This window comes from Scheffersomyces amazonensis (genome assembly GCF_036850825.1).
Source record: "Scheffersomyces amazonensis strain UFMG-HMD-26.3 chromosome Unknown RJT21scaffold_3, whole genome shotgun sequence".
Lineage (NCBI taxonomy): Eukaryota > Fungi > Ascomycota > Pichiomycetes > Serinales > Debaryomycetaceae > Scheffersomyces > Scheffersomyces amazonensis.
Genome location: NW_027042743.1, coordinates 983,355 through 1,004,364, shown reverse-complemented (window position 1 = coordinate 1,004,364; position 21,010 = coordinate 983,355). Strand labels below are relative to the sequence as shown.

General features: G+C 32.1%; 9 protein-coding genes across 9 annotated transcripts; 5 read left to right on the top strand and 4 right to left on the bottom strand. All coding sequences in view use genetic code 12, as the record gives it.

Annotated features, from left to right (window-relative positions):
* The first annotated feature begins 69 nt into the window (after positions 1-69).
* RJT21DRAFT_139753 (uncharacterized protein) lies at positions 70-805 on the top strand. The gene has a single exon (XM_064883354.1). It carries the CDS (start codon positions 138-140, stop codon positions 738-740), a length of 603 nt encoding a protein of 200 aa, XP_064738546.1. The 5' UTR covers positions 70-137; the 3' UTR covers positions 741-805.
* Positions 782-5,794, bottom strand: HSL1 (protein kinase). Its single transcript, XM_064884215.1, has one exon. It carries the CDS (start codon positions 5,510-5,512, stop codon positions 824-826), a length of 4,689 nt encoding a protein of 1,562 aa, XP_064738545.1. The 5' UTR covers positions 5,513-5,794; the 3' UTR covers positions 782-823.
* Positions 5,795-6,653: 859 nt separating this feature from the next.
* On the top strand, positions 6,654-7,415 carry RJT21DRAFT_1235 (uncharacterized protein; the record flags this gene model as incomplete). The annotated part of the gene is made up of 1 exon (XM_064882742.1): positions 6,654-7,415. One exon carries the CDS (start codon positions 6,654-6,656, stop codon positions 7,413-7,415), a length of 762 nt encoding a protein of 253 aa, XP_064738544.1.
* Positions 7,416-7,691: 276 nt separating this feature from the next.
* On the top strand, positions 7,692-8,312 carry YNK1 (nucleoside diphosphate kinase). Its single transcript, XM_064881694.1, has one exon. It carries the CDS (start codon positions 7,784-7,786, stop codon positions 8,237-8,239), a length of 456 nt encoding a protein of 151 aa, XP_064738543.1. The 5' UTR covers positions 7,692-7,783; the 3' UTR covers positions 8,240-8,312.
* A 181-nt stretch (positions 8,313-8,493) lies between these two features.
* RJT21DRAFT_120336 (SAGA complex subunit) lies at positions 8,494-10,812 on the top strand. The gene has a single exon (XM_064881693.1). The coding sequence runs from the start codon at positions 8,616-8,618 to the stop codon at positions 10,686-10,688; it is 2,073 nt and encodes a 690-aa protein (XP_064738542.1). The 5' UTR covers positions 8,494-8,615; the 3' UTR covers positions 10,689-10,812.
* Positions 10,813-10,947: 135 nt separating this feature from the next.
* GYP8 (Gyp8p) lies at positions 10,948-12,996 on the bottom strand (the record flags this gene model as incomplete). The annotated part of the gene is made up of 2 exons (XM_064885406.1): positions 10,948-12,660; positions 12,733-12,996. The coding sequence occupies 2 exons, from the start codon at positions 12,994-12,996 to the stop codon at positions 10,948-10,950; spliced, it is 1,977 nt and encodes a 658-aa protein (XP_064738541.1).
* An 868-nt stretch (positions 12,997-13,864) lies between these two features.
* Positions 13,865-15,085, top strand: RJT21DRAFT_85274 (uncharacterized protein; the record flags this gene model as incomplete). Its single annotated transcript, XM_064885433.1, has 1 exon — positions 13,865-15,085. One exon carries the CDS (start codon positions 13,865-13,867, stop codon positions 15,083-15,085), a length of 1,221 nt encoding a protein of 406 aa, XP_064738540.1.
* A 43-nt stretch (positions 15,086-15,128) lies between these two features.
* GRE3 (trifunctional aldehyde reductase/xylose reductase/glucose 1-dehydrogenase (NADP(+))) lies at positions 15,129-16,378 on the bottom strand. The gene has a single exon (XM_064881692.1). It carries the CDS (start codon positions 16,292-16,294, stop codon positions 15,332-15,334), a length of 963 nt encoding a protein of 320 aa, XP_064738539.1. The 5' UTR covers positions 16,295-16,378; the 3' UTR covers positions 15,129-15,331.
* Positions 16,379-18,679: 2,301 nt separating this feature from the next.
* Positions 18,680-20,994, bottom strand: MIG1 (transcription factor). The gene has a single exon (XM_064881691.1). It carries the CDS (start codon positions 20,652-20,654, stop codon positions 18,861-18,863), a length of 1,794 nt encoding a protein of 597 aa, XP_064738538.1. The 5' UTR covers positions 20,655-20,994; the 3' UTR covers positions 18,680-18,860.
* Positions 20,995-21,010: the final 16 nt, after the last annotated feature.

The window sequence follows — 21,010 nt, the reverse complement described above, 5'->3', positions numbered from 1 at the left end:
ACATCCACTAAACCTTAAAGGAGAAACTAGTCCCCCTAGCAGAAGATAAGAATTAACACACACATTTATTATAAATATATTTACACATTATTAATAATAAAACTTTTAATTTAATTTAATTTTAATTTCTGAACATAATGGCTGGATTAGAACAATCATTATTTCAATTGAAATTCACTGCTAAACAATTAAATAGACAAGCAGCTAAAGCAGCTAAGGAAGAAGTTCAAGAGAAGGCAAAAATAAAAAAAGCATTAAGTCAAGGTAATAATGATATTGCACAATTATATGCACAAAATGCCATTAGAAAATCTAATGAACGAGTAAATTTATTAAGATTAGCTTCAAGAATTGATGCGGTAGCTTCACGTGTTCAAACCGCGGTAACTATGAAATCAGTTACTGGTAATATGACCCAAGTTATTAGAGGTATGGATAAAGCATTACAAACAATGAATTTAGAAAGAATATCATTAGTTATGGATAAATTTGAAAATCAATTTGAAGATTTAGATGCATCCACAAATTATTATGAATCGGCAACAAATAATGTTAATGCATTAACCACTCCACAAGATCAAGTTGATGAATTATTAAGTCAAGTAGCTGATGAAGCAGGTATAGAAATGAAACAAGGATTAAATGAGACAAAAGTTGAAATTGCTAGTCCACCAGTAAGTAATATGACTGAAGAAAAGGAAGATCAATTGGCTGAACGATTAAGAGCTTTACGTAATTAGGTATAAGTAAATAATAATAATTTATATTATATGAATTGAATCTATAGTATACATGAGAGAAAGAGAGTAAATATTAATTATTATCACTTCTGATATCCAGAAAATTGATAAGCATTTGATTTTCTATTATTAGTAGCTTGCTCTTCTTGTTTAATTATAAAGGTAACAATATTAATTAAATTCTTAAATCCTTTATTGGTCCCTTTAACTTTTATAATATGTAAAGATGATGTATTAATTAAATCAATTATTTCAATCTTAAATTTAAGTTTACGACCATGAGCATATTTTGATGGAATTATTCCAGTTATAAATCCAAATTCATCATCAATTTCAACTTTATCTATTGAACCTTCAATTTTCTTTAATTCAAGTTGTGTCTTAATGATTCGAATTAATTCATTTGATGTTAATGTAGAATCAATTATATGAATCTTATCTGAACTTATAGCACTTTCAGTATTAATATTATTACTAGTACGAGGACTAGAAGTAAGTGATTGAAAGATTCTCTTAAACCAATTACTCTTTTGTGGAGTATCATTAGGTTTAAATCCTTTAGTAGTATGAGCTTCTTTAGGAACTTTAGGAGCTTCACGTTTAGGATTTAAACTCATTCTTCTGAAAAGTGATACTCTTTTAGGGTTGGAGTTAGGATTAACAGTAGAATCTCTTTCAGTAGCTTCATTGGCATTACTAATGACTATAGTTTTCTTAATAGATGTGTTATCATTTTGATTTGCTTGTTGTTGTGGTAGTGGTGGTGGTGGTTGTTGTTGTTGCTTAGAGACTAATGCTTTAGTACTAAAGATACCGGTATCGATTCTAGAATGTTCAAGATCTTTATAAGCTGGAGATCCAGAAGCCTTAGATGTTGATTCATATTCAAAATCTTTATCATCAGTTGGTTGTTCTAGTATACTTTCAACAATTGATGAATTATCTAAGATATCGTTACGTTCTATATTACCTTGGAAAGTATCATGATCATGATCATGATGCTGATCCTGATCCTGATCCTGATCTTCTTCTTCTTCTTCTTCTTCTTTACTTGATGAAATTATTCTCTTATTAGCTTTCTTATATGATAATTGATGATAACTCTTAAACATTGATGAAATATCTTCATCAGCAGTAGTAGTACTAGTATGAGAATTCTTAACAATTAAAGTTTCCTTTGAAAGATCCAGATGTTCAACTATATTTGGTTGAATAGTATTTAATAATCCTACATCGGCAGTTCTTGAACTTATTAAATCAAAATTAGATAAATCAACATCTAATCCGGTAGATTTCTTATTAAGTTTAATTGAACTACCATTACTATATCTACTTATAGTTGTATTGTGTTTATGATTATGATTATGATTAACTTGTAATCGACTTTGATCATTATCATCATGACTTGGTTGAATTGAATATTGCGAATCATCTAACATAGTAGTATCTGAATCATCTTCAAAATCTTGTTCATCATCGGCAAAATCTTGAATACTAACAGCATTATTTTGTAGATTAGTTATATTATTATTAAAAGTATCATCATCATCCTTTTCTGAATCAGTTACATTAATTGATACAAAGTTTGAATCATTATATTTAGATGATATGGCTGATACTTTTCGAGATTGATCATTAGGTTTACTGGTAGTACTACTAGTAGTAACTCCTAAACCAATAACTTTAGTATTAATACTACCATATCTATCAAGTCTACCATTACCAGATTCTGTCTTTAAAGATTTCAGTTGGAAATCAGATGATCCATCACTAAATCTCTTTTTCCTTATTACGGTACCAGTTGAAGAAGTTAATGTATCAATGCCAATGGCAGTATCTCCCTTAAGAAATCCTCCAAATGAAAATCTCGAGAATCGAGGATTAGGTAATTCATCTCTAGTTATAGTAGACATTAATGTAAGATCACCAGCAGTTCGACTATAATTATCATTATCATTATCCATTTCAATATCATTATCAATTTCATTATCATTATTATTATTATCTTCATATATCTTAGGTGTGAAACTAGATTTACGTCTATTAGATTGATTGATAATTGCATTGGTATTTTCATTTATATCAGTTAATAATGATTTATAATAAGTCGATTGAACACTACCTTTCCTTTGAGGAGATTTATTAGTTTCTGATTCTGATTCTGATTTAAATTTACTAATAGATGATACTGATAATTCCTTTTCTTGACTATTAAATGCTTGAATAGTCAATTCCTTTTCTGAAGGTATGGCTTGATTTAAATAACTGGCTAAATCTTTAGAACTGGAAGTTTTAATATCAGTACTAAATCTACGAGGTGATTGAACTACTTCAATTCCTAATTTATGTAATACTTTATTAGTATTATCATTAATTACTGGAAGTACTTGTCTTGAAGATTGAAGTGATGAAGTTGGAGTAGTTATGGTTGTGGTTGTAGTTGTAGTTGAAACAGCTAATGATCTTGCTCTTAATAAAGAATTAGCTCTTGGATCTAATGATGATCGAATACTTGAAGGGGCAGTAACATATCTACGAGCATTGGTTGGATTAGAATTTAAAGTTGCAAAATCATTATTACTTTGATGTTTTCTTAATTTCTCTAATGCTTCCTTTTGCTTTTCTTGTAAAAGAATTGATTGCCTTCTTCTTTCTTCATCGATTTCTTTAGCTTTCCTATTTTCTTCTTCATGCTTTAATCTTAATTCTCTTATTTCATTAGAATTACGAACTCTTTCGGCTAATTCTCGTTCTCGTCTGGCTAAATCAGATTCTTGAGAATTTCTTTGACTCTTGGATTTAGATTTAGATTTACTAGATCTTTTAACTACTGATGGTTGTGGATCATTAAATACTTCTTCACATACCATTTCAAAATTTAATAAGGATTTATTATCATTTACATTTACTACTGGTTTCTTTTCTTCTTTAACTGATTTTGATTTTGATTTTGATTTTGATTTAATACTTTCAGCTCTATTATGATCTACATTTTCTTTATTATTTTCCACAACAATATCATCATCATCATCCATATACTCATTTAAATCCAATAATCCTGTTAATTTTCTCTTAAGTTTAGGAGGTTCTTGTTTAGGAGGGATTTGTTTAAGATTTGTTGAAGAAGAATAAGGTGAACTCTTTCTTGATTTCGTTAATGTACTACTACTAGTATTTCTTACAATTTGTCTTGAAATTACTTGATTATTTAATATAGTTCTTTTCTTATTAAAAGAAGTAGATGCTTTAAAGTTCTTTATTGAACCAGTTGATGAATTATTAGTATTAGTAATATTAGATAATACTTTTGAATTATTATTATTATTAGTAGTAGTAGTATTGGTATTGGTATTATTTGGAGTAAGAGATTTATTAAGTGATCTTGATGAAGGATTACTTGAAATTATCTTCTTTATAGTTACTTGCTTTTCACCAGTTAAAGGATCAATGGTTGTTGTTTTAACAATTGAAGTTGAACGAGGAATAGTTTTTCTTGAAGTAAATGCTTCTTCACCATCATCATTTGATGATGATAAAGTTTGAGTTGAATGTTCATTTCTATACTTCATTAATAAATAATAAAACATCTTTTCTGGACATTTATTTGGTGATAAAAGTTTCCCAACTATGGTTTGTTCATCACAATTATGAAATAAAACTGATAAATTCTTTAAAATTTCTTTATCAATTTTATTAATTGAATCAATTGGTTTTATATTTAATAATTTATTTATACCATTTGATTTTAATGAAGAATTAGGAATTTGAGGATCAGGATATTTTGTTAATAAAGGATGAACTAAAATTTTTTCAATAGTAATTCTATCTTGAGGATTAACTCTTAACATTTTTGTAATTAAATCTTTAGCTTCCCAAGATAAATCATGAGGAATAATAAATCTACCACTTTGAACTTTTAATAATAATTTTCTAATATTTTCATCATCAAATGGTAAATGACCAGTTAATAATGCAAATAAAATAATTCCACAAGACCAAATATCACTTGGAGCTCCATGATAATTCTTTCCTGCTACAATTTCTGGACTAGCATAATGAGGTGAACCACAAGAAGTTTCTAATAATTTTTCTCGAACTTCAAGAGCTGCCATTCCAAAATCAGCAATTTTAATATTTTTATTAAAATCTAATAATAAATTTTCTGGTTTTAAATCTCGATGACAAATATTAAATTGATGTAAATAACCAATTCCATTAATAATTTGTTTAAAATAATTAATAGCTTCAAATTCTTGTAATCTACCACGTTTAATTAAATAATCAAATAATTCACCTCCTTCAATATATTCTAAAATTAAATAAAGATCATTTTTATTTTCCCAAACATCATATAATCCCATAATATTTGGATGAGAAATTAATTTCATTATAATAATTTCTCGTTCAATTCCATAAGGTAATCGATCTTTATTTGATGCAATATCAGGATGTTTATATTTGGGATTTTCTAATCGTTTAAAATTAGATTTTGGTACAATTTTAACAGCGGCTAATTTACCAGTTGTAACATTTTTTGCTAATCTAACTCTACCAGTTGAACCTCTACCTAATGTTCTACCTAATTTCCAAGGTCCAATTTTATTTTGAGATTTTCTCTTTTTGGAAGAATTGGTGGTATTAGTTGAGATCTGGGATAATCTTTTGGTTGCATTAGTTACTGATTCAACTACTTTATCAACATTAACTGATGATGGATAATCCGACGGTGAATCATACGACCGATGAGTCTGTTGTTGGATGAGTGTAGTCATGGGGATATGATGTTTGTTGTTATTGTTGAATATGCTAAAGAATGAATGATAGTTGGTGGATTTCTAAAAAATGAATGTGTATAAGTTTATGAATCAGAATGAATTTATTAAAGAATGTATGAGTTAATGAGAAATTTATGGTGTAGGCACCAGCAGGCAGTCAGAATAAGCCGGTGAAGTTACAATGAAGTGGATGTCTATGACTGGGTAGAAGTTGGACTTGGCTACTAATGTAAGTAGTGAGGAAAGTGTTGGTTATAAGTTAATTTATTAGTTGAATTCGCCTGGCTCAGTCCAGTTCACGTTGAGCGTGTATTTTATTATTGTTAGGATGTTTTTATTTACCTAGTGGAACCTGTAAAAAAGAATTAGGAAGATTTAGTAAAAATTAGTGAGATTTTGAGAGATTTGGAGTTCTTTGGAGTTATTTACAGGTTGACACGTGTTAAAGTGTAAATATCCTTAAGCTAATATGTAAAAGGCGCGGGCTATATACAGAACCAAAACAAAGCCAGTGAAAAATAAATAGACAATAATAAAAAATTTGAAAATTTAACAAAGCGCGTACACTGAACACTGAACAATGAGCAGCACTTGACAATGCACTGGATACCTAATTTGGAAACTTCACTACTCATTCTTTATTATACGAATTAGTACAATGTACAAATCCGCATACTGATGTAAAGGTAAAATGTAAATGTGGGTGTATCAGGGAAACCATAACAATAACTAACAATGATATATCTAACTGTAATGGTATATAATATAAACACTGTTATTGCATCTTTATATTGGACTATTAAGGTAAGTATAACTGAATTAGCCCTAAATTCCCTAAATTCCCTAAATTCCCCTTACCCCTGTTGGCTTATAACCATCGGCTGTTTAAGCTTTCCTTCTCTTCCTCGTCTTGCCGCAAATTAAAATTCAGGCTTATGTGCACGACCCTGTCAACGGCTGCTAAACTCTAGCAGAACATATTGGAACTATAATATAAACTATATATAATATAATTTATTTAATTCAGTAAACTTTTGTTTCTTCTGTATATTCTCTTTCTTTCGTTTGGTAGTTCAATATTCGATATTCTACTGTACCAATCAATACATCTATCTTACATCTATCTTACATCTATCTTATGAGAAGTTCTGTTCAACTGTGTTTACATAACGAGAAGAAGCAATACTTCTTAAACCGTGGCGAATTATTAGGTTATGATACTCCCTTTAATAAATTTCTTATAAAACAGGGTATCTTCTACTATCCTCGATTTATTATCAATTATTTCGATAGAAGAAATAAATGCCATAAACTAAAGTATAGTTCAGATAGTCTGTCTTCTTCAAGTTCGTTATTTACAAATTCTAATGATTCTTCCTCTTCCGTAACGGAGCTTTCTGATATACAAACTGCTGTGGAAAACACTCCTATACTAAATTTAGGAAAGTTTACTGCTATATCTACAGAAGAAACTACTCCTGTTTCTACTAAGATTGTTGTGCCTACTCCAAAACGATCATACTGTAATACAAATGTATTATTTGATCTTTCTCGCTACTATTTAGAAGATGAAGATCAAGAATTTGATGAGTATTTCACATGTGATGATAGAAGTTTTGAAGACCACTCTGAATATGATGCAGTAAGTGATTCCTCTTCTATTTTGCTGGTCATAACAGAAAATAACGAGTTTGATTTCACTCCAACATCTGGTGTTCAAATTACTCCATCTGGTAATTCTTCTTGCAATAACAATAACAATAATAATAACAATAACAGTGTCAATGAAAGTACTCTGTTACACTTCTATAATCTTAATAATTTCTCATTCTGTTCTTCATCCAAATTCTCCGTACTAAATAAAGGGCGCCCTTCTTGTGCAAATATCAGTTTCCTTTAAATAATCTCTAATTTTGTTTTATATATTATGTAAATATTACTTTGTATTATATACACAGTTGTCTTCTTTATAGCATTATTTTCACAACACAACACAACACTTTATCCATACTTTATCTACACTTTATCCATGCCCTAACTCTATGCTGCAAAAATCTTGGTCGTGCAAATTCATCATCAAACCCCACGATGTGGCACAAATTTGTCGAACGCCGCATATTTCCTGTTTTGAGGTGTGGAAAATTTTTCAGGTGTCGAGTAGTTCGTTGCCCGACTCCTGAAGTTTAACGGCTGTCCTCTTCTTCTTCTTCTTATTGTTGTTAGTCAATTCGTTTCCAACTCAATCGTATCGTATCGAATCCAATTACAATGTCTACCGAAAGAACTTTCATTGCTATTAAGCCAGATGGTGTCCAAAGAGGTTTAGTCTCTTCAATCTTATCCAGATTTGAAAGCAGAGGTTATAAATTAGTTGGTATTAAATTAGTTCAAGCTAATGAATCTTTATTAAGAGAACATTACGATGACTTACAATCTAAGCCATTCTTCCCATCTTTATTATCTTACATGTTATCTGGTCCAATTTTAGCTACTGTTTGGGAAGGTAAAGATGTTGTTAAACAAGGTAGAGCTATTTTAGGTGCTACTAACCCATTACAATCTGCTCCAGGTACTATCAGAGGTGATTTTGCCATTGAAACCGGTAGAAATGTTGCTCATGGTTCTGACTCTGTTGAATCTGCTAACAAGGAAATTGCCTTATGGTTCAAGAAGGAAGAATTAGTCGAATACAAGCCAGCTTTATTCGGTTGGATTTACGAATAAATGCTTTAGGTATTAGCTAGTATAGCTTACTGTAAGTGGTATATAGTATCAATCTATTCATTATGTTCATATATAACAAGTTTTGTAGTTACGAGTCCCCACTAGTAATAATAGTTAGAGACTGTAGTAGTCTACTGTGTAGTTGTAGTTTTCCTGCATATACACCCTCTCTCGAGACCAGGAAATTTCCATACTCCAGCTTATTATGGTCTTATAATACTAAGTAAAGACCATATATCTGAGCTTCAATTAGCTTTTTTGTAGATTGACTAGAGCCATACACGTGTTAGTGTGCTGGTTGAGAAGTGTGAGTTCAATTAGCAGAATTTTTGGTTGTTTGAAGGAATTACAGTAATTTTTCACTTCAGTACAAACAATGGCTTCGGTCGAACAAGACGACTTATTCAATGTCGAAGACAATGAGGATGAGATGGAAGAGGAAGAAGAAGAGGGGGATGATGGAGGGAATGAGAATTATGGAGATGTTGAAGGAGAAGAAGATGAGGAAATAGAAGAAGATGGTGATGGTGATGGGGATGAAGATGAAGACGAAGAAGGTGAGGATGATGACGATGAAGATGATGATGATGAGGACGAGGATGGAGAAGAAGAGGAGGAAGAAGAAGAAGAGGATGAAGACATGGAAGGAGAGGAAGAAGAAGGCGAAGCGGAAGCAGAAGCCGAAGGAGGTACAGCAGAAGTTAATAAGAATGGTCATGAATCAAGTAATAAAGGTGGAGATGATAATGATAACGAGGAGAAGTTTGAAGACGCCAAAGAAACCCAGGATGAGGAATTGAAACCTCCATCACTGGAACTACAAGAAGGTGAAGCAGATGAAGAAGATAAAGATAAGGAAGAAGATAATACAGATAATAATCAATCAGAATCATTGGAACAACAAGATGGCACAGTCAAAGAGATCAATTTCCGAGATGATGTTATAGCCAAAGCTAAGATTGCTAGTGAATTCGATATAATACCTTCAGTAGCTATACCTTATACTTCACAATGTCATTCATTGGCATTTACTGATGGTCCTAAATGGATATTAACTGGAGGAGAAGATGGATTTATTCGGAAATATGATTTTATAGCATCTATTCAAGGGAAATCACCTTTAACTATGGCACAAAAGCATAATTTAGTAGCTGATTCATTAACAAAAGCAGGAGTTATATGTTCATATTGGGAGAATGAACAACCTATGACAAGAAAACAATTAATGGAAGCTAATCCCAAATTAAAAGTTAGTGATTTTAGTACAGGATCTGTCAGTTATGAACCTAAAGTTAATCCGGTATATGCTTTAGATGTTGAAAGATCAGGTTATTGGTGTTTATCAGGATTATTATCCGGAGGTATTTCATTATATACCATGAGATATAATGAGGGAGCTATTCATCATTATTTTCCTCATTCTAATAAGAAATCAGATGGTTTAAAAGGTCATAATGATGCAGTATCAGTAATTAAATTAAATACTAGTCAAGATAAATTCTTATCAGGATCATGGGATAAAACTGTTCGAGAATGGGATCTTCATACGGGGAAGACCAATCGAATCTTTTCTGGAAGTTCTGGTCAAATATCTAATATTCAATATCGTCCCCAAGGTTTAACTGATTTATCTATTGATATTGTTGAAGAAGAAGAAGTAATACCAGAACCAATTAAAAGTGAAAAATCTATTAATGGTGATGGAGGTGATGAAGAAGATAAAGATATTGATTCACTCTTTGGTGAAAGTGATGCTGAAGGAGATACAGAAATAAGTAATAATAAAAGAAAAGAAGAAGAAAGTCTGGATAAAGCTCCAAGTCAACCTGAATTTAATAATAGTAAAATTTCTAATAAAACCTATAAAAATGAAGATATATTTATGAGTTCAAGTATTGATGGTACCATAAACATCTGGGATGTTAGAGTTGCCAATCCTGTATTAAGATTAGGAGTATCTGAAGGTATACCGCCTTGGTGTATGTCTTCAACATGGTCGAATTGTGGAGAATTTATTTATGCTGGTAGAAGAAATAGTGTAGTTGAAGAATTTTCTATTAAGATGCCTCATAAGAGAAGTCCAAAATCAGGACAAAATAAGGATACTATGATTCCTAATGTACTGAAATTATTACAATTCCCAAAGATTTCGGGTCCTGTAAGTTCTATATCGACCATGCCTAATAATAATTTTATATTGTGTGGTTCAAATGATAATATTAGACTTTATGATTTAACCCTTTATGATGAACATGCTAATGTAGCAGTTAATGCAAAGAAACAAGCTACACCATTCTTAATTATTCCTGGACATCAAGGAGGAATGTTAAGTACCCTTTATGTTGATGAAACTGGTAGATTCATGGTAAGTGCTAGTGGTAATAGAGGTTGGGGACATTCTTCATTCACCGATACTGTCTTAATATATGAAATAGATTTGAGTGGTTAGATGCAATGGATTTTAATATGTAATATGTAATATTAGTTGATAATAAATAATTCAGTATAAATAAATAAATAAATAAATAAAGAAATAAAGAAATAGAAGAAAAGTATGTATAGTGAAAATCCAGGCATAAAGAAGTTAATACGATAACTAAATTGCTTGTTCTCCAAAGATATTATGAACAAGGCTAAAAGGAGTAGAACTGAAAAGAAATCGGTAAAAACACATAATGATAAAAAAGGTGAATTATAATTACAAGTTGTCATGAAACAGCTCCAAATAGAGTGTTTCTTATACCTCCTAAACCTACTTGGCTTAAACTTATACCATGACTAACGAATTCAGAGTTTTTAACAAATGTGCATACATCATAAAAGGCAATTCCAACATCACTGATTATATCAGCACTCATATTAGAGATTTCAGATGTAATAGTATGAATAGGTTCATTCTTAATGATTGATTCACCAATTTTTTTCATTGGTGATGAAACACTACTACTAAACATCTTATATAATCCATTGTTATATATGGTAGGATTATTTTTAATAAGGAGAAAATGAATTAGAAATCCAATAAATCCTATAGTGAAACTAATCTTATAAATATTATTGAAGATAAGATGAGTATCCTTATTTCTATTAATTAATTTCTTATTTTCATCCTTATCTGATAATGGGGTAGTGGGTCTAGTAGGTCTTGTTGAATGATCAAGTTTAAATAATTTCTTAAACAATGCTGATGAAGTGATTTTAGTATTAATAGTAGATGAAGATGTTGATGTCAAGCTTAATGATGATGATAACAGATGAGAATTCGAATCGAAATCTGTTTCTGAAATAAGGGAATTCGATAATTCTTCTTGTTGTTCAACTATACGACGACTAACTTCTAAATCATGAACGGTTTGTTTAGCAATTTCATCTTCTTGTAGTTGAATAAGTTCACTGAATGAATTACTACCAATTAACCATTGATCAAAATGTTCACGTTTATAGGAATTATCAAATTTAATACTTGAAGATGTCAATAAGACTGAATTAGGATTAAAATGTTTAAACCATATATCGAAATTCGAGGCTGAATTCTTTACTTCATCAATAGAATAAGCTTCAAGTAACGATTTGGCCTTATTAAGAATCTTAATAAGATCTTCATCAGTTAAACCATCAAATAATGAATTAGGTGATGTTAAAGTATGGACGATATCTGAATCGACATTTGAAAAATCTGTATCATCATCCTCAATAATTACATTCAATTTTAAGAATATATCATCTTTAAAATGAATTAAAGCAGCTGCATAGATATAGGGATTAATTAAGATGGAATTATAACTAAAAACAAAGTCCCATATTATCAAGATATGTTGAATATTGGAAATATCATGACTAAACATAGTTAGAATACAAGAAATACTTTGATAAAAGCTATAATCATACAGTATACCACCTGTTTGAATGTATTGATTACTTGTTTGTTTAATTAATTCAAAGAGTTGAGGGTCAACCACTTCTAATAATGTAGGAATTAATTTTAAATGATTTATAGTGAGATTCATATCATTAATCATAAAATCACGTAAATGAAATACTGTTAATCTTTCTAATAATTTAAATGCTAACTCTTCATTTATATAATAATCATTTTGAGGGTCATCTTCATTATGAGTATGACAAATTAATAATACTATACTGGCAATATCATGAAATCCTTGATAATAATGTAAAGTAGGATATTTTCTTAATATTTTAATTATCAAATTCAGTAATTTCTTCTTAAGATCATTCATATCTGATGGAGAGAAAATCGTCGTATATGATTCATTTTGTAATTGAGATTGTAGGGATTGTATATGATTTAAAATAGTGAAAGATCTTTGAATATCTAATTTTACTTGATCTTCATCCTTATGAGGTAGTAAATCATTAGTATTTAAATCTTCGAGGAAGAAAGAAGCTGAGATTGTATTCAACTTATTGGTAGGAGTTATTATATTCTCATCTGTTTCAATGGTTGTTACATTAGGATTAGGAGAATTATTGACAGTTGTATTAGACAGTAGTAACTCATGAGAAACTTCACCACCATTCTCATCATTAATTCCTAAAAGTATAGGCCAAATTTTCGACCTAAACTCATTATTTATCAATCCATCAGTTGACCTCAGATATTCAACAAACTTAGCAAATTGAGAACTTGATGATATCAATGATTCTTGAATTGATTTAACCTTCAAGTTCTTAATATTATCATTCAATGGTTGATCTTCTCCATTGAATAGTGACTTGGCCAACTTATCGATATCCATCGATACCCAATCGGGATGTTGCAGTTGACTTAATAAAATATGATGAGATGTGGGTGAGGTGGCGGTAGTGATGGATGTCGCGGTACTGACGCTCGCTATGCTTTCGTTAGATGTAATTTCCATCCTTTGCGCGGTCGGTGTGTATACCAGCACTGGTTATGCAAACAATTTATAATTACAATTACAATAACAATGACAATGACCTTAACAACGGATTTTGAATAGGAAACGTTAATTCCGTTCCACAACTATAATTATACAAACTGATGTATATTAATTAGGAGAACAATTTTTGGATCCTTATAAATTCGAAATGTCCGATGTAGATGGTTAGAGTCTCTTGGTTAGTTATACTATCTCTCTATGTGTCTAGTTTGTCCTTATAGATGACTATAACACTGTGTTTGCTATGCTTGTATTGGAGATGAGTCGGCACAAAACCAATCTCACACAAAGGCAAATTACTAGCGGACAGGAACAGGAACTGAACAGGGAGAAGAACAAGACTCCGGTGAAGATGAAGGTGACGGAAATAATATTCGTAGAGTCCTCAGTATGTGACAGTCTACAGACAGTAGTGTATCTACTCAGTAACTAACTTTATCTTAGAGTTAATCCCCAAGCTGATTCGCTTGGAGTAGGGGGCCAACTATAATGGGTCGTGCGACAAGGCTATTAATTAATTTAGCAGAGTGGGCTGCTGGTGGGCGCATTCTATGCAGGCGCTTATCTGAAGTATGGGGAAATTTTTCAGAGCAGGAGATAGCGGTGGTTCGAGGAATTTTTCAAAGACGACCGATTTGTCTGTTCGTCTATCACTCTCTTTCGTAAATACTTATTCTTAGGATTGTAACATTGTATAGTAACTATGACAATATATAAGCAAAAGATTGGATCAGCAATTGTTGATCCAGAAGATTATCGACAAATTGTCGTGACTTTCGCTCGTGGAGATCAAGCTATCTTCCATAATATCTGGCTCCGGGACAATTGTCACTGTGACCAATGTTATTATACTATTACTAAACAGAGATTACTCAATTCCGCTAGTATTAATGAAGATATTGAAGCCATCAGCTTTGATATTGAGAATGATGGTGATTCTCTTGCCATTGTTTGGGATCAGGACAATCATTCCAGTGTGTATGATTCTCATTGGCTTTTTTTGCATGCATATCAACCAAAGCTTGTTCCTGCTAAACTTAAATTAGTAGGAGAGGAAACAAAATTAGCTCAAGTTCATTGGAAAGTTGCCGATATAAAGGACAACTTACCTCGAGTAGACTTTAATGAAATTATCAAATCTAGTGATGACACTGATGGTGAAGAAGCTATCAGAGATTGGAGTCTCAAGATTTGGAAACATGGATTTACTTTGATTGATAATGTTCCTGAAACTCCTGAAGATACTGAGAAGTTATGTGAGAAGTTGTCTTATATTAGACCTACTCATTATGGAGGATTTTGGGATTTCACCAGTGATTTACTGAAGAATGATACGGCCTATACTAACATTGATATTTCTTCTCATACTGATGGAACTTACTGGTCAGACACTCCTGGTTTACAATTATTTCACCTTTTGTATCATGATGGTGAAGGTGGTACTACTTCCTTAGTCGATGCATTCCAATGTGCTGAGATTCTCAAGAAGACTGATCCTGCCAGTTATGAACTTTTCACCAGAATTAAAATCCCTGCTCATCTGGCTGGTGAAGAAAAGGTATGTATTCAACCAGATATTCCTCAACCTATTTTCAAGCTTGATGACGAAGGTAACCTTTTACAAGTGAGATGGAATCAAAGTGACAGATCTACAATGGATCAATGGGCCGATCCTGCAGATGTACCTAAATTCTATAGAGCTATTCGTCAATGGGTATCGATCATTACTGATCCCGCCAATGAACTCTTTTATCAATTAAGACCTGGTCAATGTCTTATATTTGATAATTGGCGTTGTTTCCATTCCAGAACTGAATTTACTGGTAAAAGACGTATGTGTGGAGCTTATATCAATCGTGACGATTTTGTATCTACTCTTAAGATCTTGAATCTTGGTCGTAAGGCTGTTTTGGATTCAATCTGATTAATTATTGTTTACAGTATTTAATAAAAAGTTATATTCAATATTTGATCGTACTAATTGCTTGTATTATAATCGAATAAGCTAAACAATAGACTAACCTAAATTATATATATTTACCTGAATTTCGCTAAGATAGTATTCATAAATTTTGTTTATCTCTAATAATAATAATAATAATAAAATTAAACTGCTTGAACTCTGAAGATCAACCCAGAACTACAAACATACAATAAATGAATAAATAGATTAGACGAAAATTGGAATCTTGTCCCAGTCCCATGGGTCATTGAATCTTAAACCAATGTCTAATTTAGAAATTTCTTCGAAATCTTCTTTGGTTAAGTCGAAATCGTTAACTTCCAAGTTTTGTAATAATCTACCTGGGTTGTTAGACTTTGGAATGATAGCAATGTTTCTTTGAGAAGCCCATCTTAATAAGACTTGAGCTGGGGTCTTCTTAACTCTTTCAGCAATAGAAATAATGGTGTTGTGTTCAAACAAAGTTGGAGTGTTTAAAGCCTTGGAGTGGTTTAATTCCAAGAAAGATTGAGGTCCAAATGAAGAGTAAGCAGTAATAGCAATACCTTTACTTTGAACCCATTCAACTAATCTTGGTTGTTGTAAGTATGGGTGATGTTCAATTTGTAAAACAGCTGGTGGGATTTCAGCTCCTCTTAATAAATCGTAGATGAGAGCACCGGTGAAGTTAGAAATACCAATAGATTTAATCTTACCAGCCTTAACTAATTTTTCTAAAGCCTTCCAGGTTTCTAATAATGGAACATCTTCATAGTGGAATTTGTCACCATCACCACAGTAAAATCCTGGTGGGTATTTTTCATTTAATGGAACAAATTTAAAAGCAATTGGGAAGTGGATTAAGAATAAATCAACGTAATCCAATTTCAAGTCACTTAAAGTTCTGTTTAAAGCAGTTTCAACATTCTTTGGATCATGGAAGTTATTCCATAATTTAGAAGTAATGAATAATTCTTCTCTCTTAACTAAACCATCTTTAATGGCCTTGTTAATACCTTCACCAACTTCCTTTTCGTTACCATAATCTTCGGCACCATCAAATAATCTGTAACCAGTTTTAATGGCATTGTAAATTTGTTCAGCAGCAGTGGCGTTATCAACTTTCCAACAACCGAAACCGACTAATGGCATTAAATGACCAGAATTTAATTTAATAGCAGTAGAAGCCATGATTAATTATTTATATTTACTATTAGTAGAAACACTTGAATTAACTAAAGAAGCTAATAAGTAAAAGAATAAATGAAAAAGATTCCCCTTTCAAATTTTCTAATTGGAAAAGGAGAAATTCAATGGGTTATTTATAATCCCCATTTTCCAAAGGATCTGTCAATAGCTCCTAATTAATTTTTCCAGAGCAATACACAATAAGGTGGCACAAAATTGGGGTGGAACTACCGAAGAAACTGGTTCCGAGAAATCGTATACACACACAAATTTCAATGCGTTATATGCTTGGACCTTTCTAACAAATTTATTACTATTCGGCTTAATATAGTACTTTATTATATTTATTATTGTGTATTGTAAATATCTTACAAGTTATTACTAAGGAAGGTGTACTATTATTGCAAATATATATATACATACGTTTGTGTTCAGTGGTTTACCTTCTTACTTGTAGTTTTTCTTCTTACATGACCTATTGAACTATTGATCTTTCTGGTAAATTCTTGTCGGTCAATTCAGGCTATACTGATTCAAATCTTTACAATTACTTTGTTACAGTGTATAGATGTTCCAAAGGTTAGTAGTACAAAAGTATCAATACTTTGATGCTCATCGCTCAATGATTAGATCTACACTCAATTGGCAATTACTACGGGTTCAGTCATTACTGTAAACTACTCCATACAGTGGTAACAACTCCATATAAGAGAATAAGCATTGAATCAAGTATATTACACTAATCTCATCCACCAAATCAATAGTGAAAAATTAGTAGCGTACCTCGACGTTGGTCTCCCCCACATTTTTCTTTGGCGCTCTAACCAAAATTTTTACTGTTAGCTCCAAGCGCGCCATTACATAGTGTCAAAAATGTAAAATCTCAGTTGATGGAAGATCCTCTTAGGCAGTCATGTCATCTCACTCAATAAGCAAGCAAGCAATAGAACTAATTAAGATTCTTCTTGGAGTTAGTACTCTGCTTTGAAAAATTGATGATATGTTTTACTGAGCTTTATTTACATTTATTGACATTACCCCATATATCGTACGCCCTATGTAAGTGTAGTAGTAATTTGTGCAATGCACTATAGTGATAGTCGTGTTGTTAAATTGGTTATTAATTAGACAATTCTCCGCTTCGACCTTTTTTTCAGTATTACGGTTAACTTACTGTTTTCAGCCAGTCTGTATGCAGGATAATTAACTACTACAGTAACTAAAAACTTAAAACTAGACTAACGTGGGGGAGGGGAGGGAAGCTCCAGTATTTCTCTAGTTCAAGTAATGCTAAGCTATTCCCATGGATATGAAATTGATTAGAAAATGGACATTTTAAAATAATAAGCCAATTACACGTAAATACGACAATTACAATGACCACAGTACTACTGAAGTGCGACAATTATTTGCTATAGCTAGTAAATTCGTTACTACCCCTATCTGCCCCACTTGACCATTTATTTCTCCTCTATCAGAATGAATGATTGTTCCAGGTTTGTTTCTCATCCTTTCCCCATACTTTCTTCTTTGTACTTATGTTTCCATTATTTTCTATCGTACTTGATCTATTCTACCTTCTTTCTCGGTATGTTTGTATCCACCTAACTCCGCTTATTTCTACATTATCTATCTAACACAAAATCTTATTCATTACTGCTGCTTATTATTTTATACCAGTTAGTCCTTATTGTTATTGTTCCTGATACAGTGCGCTCCGGAATAAATTCTCCAGGAAGGTCGACTCCATCCAATCAAATAAATTTCCTCCGCCTTTCATTTTGTTCCCAGTTAGTATCTGTTGCATGCGTATGCAAAACTAACTATGGGGTACTTTGGTCACCTCCACTAGTACATTTATGTATTAGAAATAAATCTCCCAAAATGCCGTCTGTAACCTGTAGTTTTTGCAACGCGGGGTTGATTAGCGGGGTTGTCCTTAATGTATTAGCTGATATTTGAGCACATTAAATATTCTTTCTATTGTAGACAATGTAATCACAGTCACCGGGCACATACCTTACGATTCTCCAGATCTTCATTCGTTTTTTAAAATTAACCCGGACAGTTTTGTGTGAATCGAAATTCCGTAATAATCCCCAAACCAGACCGGAATTTCTTGATCATTGTTAAATTCTGGAACAACTGTACAGGAACTTCAATGGTAATACTTACCTGATTTGTAGCTCAGTAATTTCACTGCAAGATACATCTTAACAAGAATACTGCGTATACGTCAACGTTTGGTATGTCTCCTCACTTTCCTCGTTCATTGCCTGCGCTGGTCGCCTTACTTACTTACTTAGCCAAGCAATTGATACTGTGCCTCATAATTTTGCGCCCAAATTTCACGCTGTGACATTCTTTATGGTAACGTTCTATCTACGACATTTCAAACTATTTAATAAATAAATAATGTTATTATTAATATAATCTCTATAAACTAAACTATACCATTAATAGTAGTAATAATACCTCCCTGTCATGAAATAATAAAAAAAGTAGTAATTCGTAATCTAAATAGAAAAAAATAAAGGGTATATAACCTCATATATCAACTTAGCTTAGCTTAGCTCATGATATTAGATAAACTCATATCATTATGATTGTTTGCCACTCTTTTTGGTTCTTCTTCAACAACTGGTGTGTTTACAGAAGGAGTCATAAAGGCTGGTGGATAACTATTCAATGATGTAAAGCTTAAAACCGACCTAATTGGTGGTAATACTGTACCTGTAGTAGCGATACTACCACTGCTATTAGCAGTGGTTTGAGCTTGTGTAGCATGATTCTTTTCATTTTCAATAGTTTGAGCAGCAGTACTAATTAATGTATTAACACTACTACTAGATGGAGTCGTAGCTCCACCATTAGGAAATGATTGTGGTTGCAAATGAGGGGATTGAGAAGGTGTTTGTAATGGGGTTTCATTAGGTGAAATTAAAAACTGACCAGCTCTACGAGCACCAGAATTAGAAGCAGATCCAGGATTATGTAACACACTTGGAACATTAGATCCAGAGTTACTTCCAGAACTACTACTAGCAGACATCATAAATAATTGACCCAGAGATTGAGTTGGTGAATTTGGACGAGATTTCTTATTAGAAGGTCCATTATTGGCTTGAAAGAATTCTAAGTTCAATGATGTAGCACTAACTTGTCTTGGTAAACTAAAGTTAGATGGACGAACATTATTACTAGAATTGGTACTATGTAAACTTGGCTTAATTGGAGTCATACGTTGTAATGATGATAAACTTCCTAATGAAGCCAAGTTAGAACCTGAATTTGATGACTTAAGCTTGCTTGTAGTTGTTGCACTATTGTTGGTACTGAGATTATTATTGATGCTAAGACCAGCTAATGAATTAAGTGAAGTTGTCGATGAATTAAATAAACGACTTTGCTTCTGTTGATTCTGTAAGAAATATTCATTCAAATTACTTATGGAACTGGTTGGCTTATGATGGAATGGTGGTTGCATTATTGTTGAGTTGGATGAAGTGTCTGGAGAAGTTCCAAGAGAATGAATAGCTGAATTAGCAGTTGAAAGAGTACCAGCATGACTAAATACTGGGCCGCCAGAACTTATAGATGAGGCTGAATCTGATTTAGTTATTATTGGTACTGTTGGGGAATTATGGGTCTTAGTTTCGGTGGCTGAACCATTATTGTTATTGCTATTGTTATTGGTATATTGCTGGAAATTAGTTGGTGATGATGGTAAGGAAAAGACAGCAGATCCCTTTTGTTGGTAATGCTGTTGAGGTATTGGTTGAACTTGTTGTGGAATAGGCTGTGGAATTGGCTGTGGAATTTGTTGTTGCTGTTGTTGTTCGATAGTTGGCGGTATAGATACAAAAGCATATTGCTGTTGTTGACCTATAGCTTGCTGAGGTTGTTGTGGGATGAAATATACTGGGTATGGTTGATGATATACAGCGTTCCCATTTCTATCGACCGAATATGGAATAGCAGTTGAAAGTGGTTGGAAGATAGCTGCAGTTGGAGGAGCTTGAATTGGTAATGGTTCCAAAGTGGTAGTGGTTGAAGTATTTGGAGTTCCATCATTTTTATTCTTTCTCTTTCTGGAAGTTGGATTATTATGAATTCTTAAATGTCTGGTTAATTCATCTGATCTACTGAATCTCTTAGTACATCCAGGGAAAGTACAAGCATGAGGTTTTTCTCCAGTATGAGTTCTGATATGTCTGGTTTGATGTTCTAATCGATGGAAAGCCTTATCACAATAGGTACATTTATAAGGTCTATCTTCTTTACTCTTCTTATCTTTATTAAGGCCAGCATCCTTATTGACTGGTTCAGGAAGTGAGGAAAGGACTACTGGTTCACTCATCATAAATTATCTTTTGATTTCCTTTCTTTTCTTCTTTCCCTTTGTCTTCTTGTTGTCTGATACTATTCTTCTACTTCACTTAGACAATTTCAATGTGCTTTAGTGACTATTCAATGTTAACTTAATTGTGGTTGGTTCGGATTAATCTGGAGCGTAACAAATTGAAATATTATTTGACTCTGTAGTTGACAATACTTTCAACAGTACACTCTAATATTATTATTAATATAGAATAAATTTAAATATACGTAATTTGTTCCTTTTAAATATTAACTAGGTAAAGAAATCAAAATTTGTATATACAAAAAAAATCGACATGTGAAGTTCCATATATGTTCTTATATTTATTGGAGCTGTCT